The following is a 6,512-nucleotide window of genomic DNA, read 5'->3' on the forward strand; positions in this document are numbered from 1 at the left end:
TAGTTTTTCAAAACTATTAACATAAAATATTCCAAACTACATACAGATGTGTAAAACAATTCTTTTTGTGTTTTATTGAATTATAAAAATTATAATGATATATAATATATATTATCAATATATGATACGTTTGAAACATTACAAACTACATATAGACAGTGTGTAAAACACTTCTTTTTATTTTTTATTTAATTAAAAAAATAATAATCATATAATATATATTATCAATATATAATACATTTAAAACATTCCAAACCACATTAAAGAGGTCAAGGTGTGTAGAGCACTTCCTTTTTATTCTACAAATTATTTTTTTTAAAACTAGTGACAAAATAAAATTCATTAATTTAACATATTAAATTAATTAAACTAGCATATAATTATAAAATATTGAACTTAATTATAGTTTAAAAAATATTAGGTAAGACCAAGTCCAAGCTCCATATAATTTGGCACAAGTTTCCGTCAAAAATGTTGTACGGTACGATGAACATGTAGTCCGAGATCTGGATTGAATCTGCACCGTACACGTTTGGAAATTGCGCAAACTTTAGTGTAATACAATTCTCCCTACCTATTTTGACCACGTGCAAGCTTGAAACTTCACAGGAAATTTCATTTCAGGATTTGATTTTATATTTTGTAATAAAAAATTAATACCTACCAAATCTCATGGAGACCAAAAAAATTCTTTAAAATCAAGTCAACAAATAATTTTAAATTTTTATTTTTAAGAACTTTACTTTTGTATATTTTCATCTTTCATATTTTTTTTTTTTAATTTTTATCTACTTTCTATAATTTGTCTTTTTCATTTTTTTAATTTCTTATTTTACTATTTTATATAACTTGTATAATATTTTATATTTTTTAAATGATGCAATATCATGAGAAAAATAATAAATTCTTAAATAATAAGACTGATTAATATAGTGGTATAACTTTTTCTAATATTTGTTTTAAAAAATAAATTGTATTTTTATAAAGAAAATTTTATAATAATTTATTTAAGATAAGTAATTAAACGATAATTTTAATAAAGCTTTATATTAAGATTACCACAGATATTGTAATAAATATTATATTTTGTGTGTGAATTAGATAAAATAATAAAAAGATATTTAGTGGAGTTTGATTTGATGAATAAAAGATTATGATTTGTAATCATATGAGGAAATTTGGAACTAGTTGTTGATGATCTTGGAACAATATTTTCTATGTAATTTTTTTATATTGATCATCTAGTTCAAGGTTACAATTATGTATCTTTAATCTCCGTGCACGTAAAAGTGACACCAATACATAGATTTGAACTCTAACTATAGAAACAATCTTAATAAGTTATTCTCAATCTAATAAGTTATGGTATTTATATACATTATTTGAAAATTTGGTAGACTAAGAATTTATTTTCTATTAGTCAAGGTCCTTAGTAGATCAACTCAATGTTACATTGTTTGAAAACTTGATAGACTAAGAATTTATTTTCTATTTGTCAAGCTCTTTAGTAGACAAATCAATGCTCAAGAACAAAGATCAAAGATGATAGGCAACCATACAATATGATCTTAGGATGCTAATGTGACGATGATGTAATAGAATTCTTCTTTTTTATACACGTGTTAGATTTCTCTATCCTAGATGTGCTATGTATATAACACAAATAATGGTTAGTTATTAAATATGAGGCCTTATTGTATTGTTTGAAATAATCTCTACTTTACTTTCTCATAATGGTTAATAAAGAAGAGAAACATTAGTCTAATTTAAAATATTGAATTTTAAAAATTCAAGATTTAGATTTGTTTGTGTGGAGGAGACCTAGATCAATTATGCATTCACAAATTTGAACCAAGGTGGTAAATGACATATTGAGTAGGTGAGTTCAAACCCTTGAGATGAGTAGATATGGAATATAATAGAATAAAAATTTTACCAACTTACATGCAAAAAAACACTAACAAGAATAAAAGCACAACAGAAAGACCAAAAATATATTATTTTTACCATTATAATCCTATAATGAAAGATGTGAGCTATAACCATAGTTACAATGAATATTGAAATTAAGCTAAGATTTATATGAATTTGCTTGAAAGAATAGAAAGCTTATTTAGTTTATGACATGTTTTTTTAATTAATCTTTTCAATTAACTAAGACACGTTATCATGTTCTTGTGATGGATTTACTTTGAACTTTATAATACATCAAACCGGGTCATTCTTGTGGCCATGATCTAGGACATTACAACATTACGCCATTCTTGTGGCCATGATCTAGGACATTACAACATTGCGTCATTCTAATTACAATTTAGCCTTCACTTGAGGATTTGATGGTTTTGAAAAGCAACTTAGAGATTTGTTATTAAGAGAGGGAGACTTTGAACTTTATCATACATCAAACTAGGTCATTCTTGTGGCCATGATCTAGGACATTACAACATTACATCATTCTAATCTCGATTTAGCCTTCACTTGAGGATTTGATGATTTTGAAAAGAAACTTAGAGATTTGTTATTAAGAGAGGGAGAACAATTGATTTCCTTAAGATAATCAAATTGTTTAATCAATATAAAAGACTAAAAACATGCCAAGAAGAGAATATAAAACTTGATGTAATCAAAACTAAACTTGAATCTAAGATCACTATGCCAAATTCAAAGACTTTTTTGTTATAAATTGATGATCTAAATGATTTAAAATGATGTTCTTTAAATACAAGTACTAAACATACAAAATAAAAAATTCCACATATATTACTAGATAAAAATCATATTCAAACAAAAAACAACATAAAAAACAAAATATTTGAAATTCAAATTGAAAATGAAAAAACTATTAAAAATTTAATTTAAACTATATTCCAATTAAAACAATATTAATTTAAAATGTAATCAAATAAACAAATTGCAAACCATAATTTTTAGGCCATTTAATTATTTCCCATGACAATCAAGTTTTATGCAACAATTCTTTAGCTAATCTTCTTTAACAATCACTTTTTATTTTTTAATAATATTTTTTTACTTATATTTAAAAATATATATATCTGTTTCTTGTCTCTCATATTAGAATTTAATTTTATATGTATTTTTAAATTTTCATACTTATTTTAAGTAAATGTTAAAATTTAAATTTTTTAACCCCATATAAATTTAAGAAAATGAGAGGGCAACAAAAAATCATAACTATATGACACATTAAACTTTTTATTCCACCATTTAAAAAAAATTCCAACTCATACATTCTACTAATTAAAAAATTCATAAGACCATATGTTTTCCTCCAAAACTTTAGCAGCAAGGAACTCAAATGAATAAATAATCTTTGGTTGGTTGTCAAATTAAATTTAAATTTTCCGGAACACGTGCTAGGTAAAACGTGTCACTTTTATAGCCGTCCAAGTGGTGGCAATCGCACCATCCATTGCATTTTGAGTTTTTAGTCAAATAAATAAATATGATGTATGTAATAGTGATTCAGAGTTAGTGGAATTCTCTCTTTTTCTTTTTCTTGTAGAGATCATTCCTCTGTAAGACTGCTTGTGCTTCTGCTTTAAACTGGTGTTGTGTTGCTTTCACCCTTGGTCAAGTAGGGGGCGGCCATGATCCTCCTGTGATAGAATTCAATCACAGATGTTAGTAAAATGTTTGATCAAGATTCATAATAGAAGAATCGATATGGAAAAGAATGAAATGGATATGAAAATAAATGAAATCCATATCGAAAAAAATTGACATCCACATTCAAAATAACTTGAAAATTGACATCCACATTCAAAATAACTTGAAAATGTATTAATGTTGTGTCTCTTGATCTTTTAGACAGCTTAATCTGGTGGGCGTTATTAAAATTTCTTCACTTAATCATAAACATTTGTACTGATTGAAAAAGTCAATTGATTTACCTATCCTTCCTCTTCTCCAGGAAGCGTTGCAGAGATTGTTTTCTTGCAATTGGAAGATCTGAGAATGAATACATATTAGTATTTGTTTAAATCCTTGAAAACTGATACAAATGAGAGTTCTGTGAATGAGATCTTGTCACCTGTGTGTAGTTTTTTAAGTAGTCCTTGATTCATAACAGAGGCGCCAAACTTCTGTGACTCCTCCTCAGAGGATGATTTGTTAGAGCTGTTTTCACCACCAGCGAGCATGAAGATAGATTTAGCCTGGCCAGCCAAAAAAAACTTCAGAATCCTCTCACAAAGTTTGTTTTTAAATGGGTGGGCAGTTAGAAATTTTGGTTTTGATGATGTAGTACTGTGTGTGATTTGAAATGTCGATTAAAAAGACACACAATATCGAATCAAAGATAAAAGAGACAAACAATATCAAATCAAAAATAAAAATTTCATTTTCAAGAATAGAGAGCTCAACAGTGGATGGGGACAATAATGGAAAAATTTATTCTAAATTTAGATAAGATGCAATATTACTATTGACTATTTAACCATACCTTGTCTTCAGAAACATCATAGACCCTTACTGTGCCATTGTAAAAAATGGTAAGCTGGGTGGTGTTGGATTGACTGCCTGATACATCTCCAGTACTGGGTCTGTTCCAAAAACCAAGAAAACACTGTCAAACATCCATCTTAACGTTTGGTTTGCATTAAAATTTAATGTGCTCTTGTGTTTCACAAAATCAGACTGAGTAGAAAATTAAAGGCAACAGGGAGGCTGTGCAAAGCAACGAGGTAGAAAGAACAGTAATGGGGTAACAAAAGAATAATGCTCATTAAACTAAGGTGCACCATTGTTTGCACACCTAAACAATGAGCATGTTGTGAGCAATGTGCAGGTTGTTCATGTGGGGAAACATTATTATATACAGAGAGTAAGGAATTTTTTTTCAGCTTTCTGATGATGGGCCATGGAGTTTATTTCAAAAAGTCTAGAAAAAACATTCATGCATTCAAATGCAGAAAAAATTCATGTTCATATCATAACTTAAAGAAACTTCGAGTTGACAAATAGAACTATTTAATCTATAGCTGGTATTAATTTTCCACAATTCATGTCAAAACAATGAGATTATTTCTGAATTCACTATGTATATTTTTTTCCATCGATGTCTCAAATCACACCCAATGACCCATCTTCAGAAACATTGATGCAAATACATACGCAATGAATCCAAAAACAATTTTAGAACTTAAAACGTTTTCCAGACCCTACATTGACCACAACCTATCAGCTCCTTCAGTCCATTACAGATGCACAAAGTTCCATACCTGGAGTTTGTACCAGAAGACAATCCCTTCAAGGCCTGCAAACACTCAATATCCTTATTCAAAGACAGGACTCTCTGCATCATATTGGGCTTAATCCAAGACAAATCATGAACACCTGCAAACAGACAAACCAGAAAGTTACACCCAATTCATAAACACAACCATAACCCACAATGCAGCAGCAGATATCCATTCCATCCATAACCCAAATCATCACAGATCAGAACCCTAAAACTCACATTTTTCCTTGGGGGGCAAATCCTTCCCCTTGTCGACTCCCATGAAGTCAATTGTCACCAAATTCCCTCTCGACATTCTCAAAATCTTTCTTCTTTCTTCTGTGCAATCTTGAACCAGCAAAATTTCTCTTGCAATACAAATTTCTCTGTGGGTGTAAAAGTAACCTTAATTTTAATGGCGATTGCGTGTAGGTGGGTCAAATCCATTGTTAAAACGTGGTCTAGGGCAGGGCAGGACAGGCGCGTCGTCCGACCACGCAATCCGCGTGAAACAGAGAGTCTGAAAGAAACACGCCAACCTTCAAAAACAAAAAATAGTATTAAAAATGTCTTCTCTGAAACCACGTGTCCATTAAAAGCTCGAGGATTGAAATTTTCGTTGCAGGAAAACCCGCCCATTCGTTCAACTGGTCCGCTGAAAAATCACGTTGAACAAATTCACTCAATGACCGTCCAACACGTGTAGAGATCGTTAAAGGTGTATCACAGCTTTTAGACCCACTACTCCTCTGCAAAACCAACGTGGGCTTAAACAAAAGCAGTTTTTCTACCAAACGCACATTTCTTTCTTTCTATCACTCCTTCCTGGCATGGAATCCAACTTGAATCTTGAGTGCTTACATTCTAATTGAATCTTGAGTGCATGTTTAGACTAAGTCTCTAGGTCAATTAGGTCAATTCTTTCACACTAAGGATGAATTGAATGGATGAATGGATGAATGTTTTTAATAAGGTCTAAGACGTTTGGGATGAATGGATGAATGTTTTTAATAACGTCTAAGACGTTTGGGATGAATGAACATCCACTAGGTCTATAGAACCTAGAGTAGATGGGACGGACGGGAGTACCCTTGACAATTGTCTATTCACCAATAAAAATGTACTTTTGATCTTATTTATTTTGTATTGGATTTTGCCACAAAAAATTATAAGTGGACGTTTGAATTATTTTGAGTTGTATAATAATTTGTTCGTCTTTAAGTCAATACTTGAACAGTTGGGGAAGGACCATTAATTGTGCCTTTTTTTAATT

At 29.9% G+C, this 6,512-nt stretch overlaps 1 protein-coding gene across 1 annotated transcript; it reads right to left on the bottom strand.

Annotated features, from left to right (window-relative positions):
- Positions 1–3,317: 3,317 nt before the first annotated feature.
- On the bottom strand, positions 3,318–5,699 carry LOC131066893 (protein TIFY 9). Its single transcript, XM_058001764.2, has 6 exons — positions 5,480–5,699; positions 5,241–5,355; positions 4,463–4,562; positions 4,052–4,175; positions 3,912–3,969; positions 3,318–3,617 (listed from the first exon to the last, which is right to left on the bottom strand). Exons 1-6 carry the CDS (start codon positions 5,553–5,555, stop codon positions 3,560–3,562), a joined length of 531 nt encoding a protein of 176 aa, XP_057857747.2. The 5' UTR covers positions 5,556–5,699; the 3' UTR covers positions 3,318–3,559.
- Between the last annotated feature and the right edge of the window lie 813 nt (positions 5,700–6,512).

The sequence above is a fragment of the Cryptomeria japonica genome, chromosome 9 (genome assembly GCF_030272615.1).
Source record: "Cryptomeria japonica chromosome 9, Sugi_1.0, whole genome shotgun sequence".
NCBI classification, from domain to species: Eukaryota; Viridiplantae; Streptophyta; class Pinopsida; order Cupressales; family Cupressaceae; genus Cryptomeria; species Cryptomeria japonica.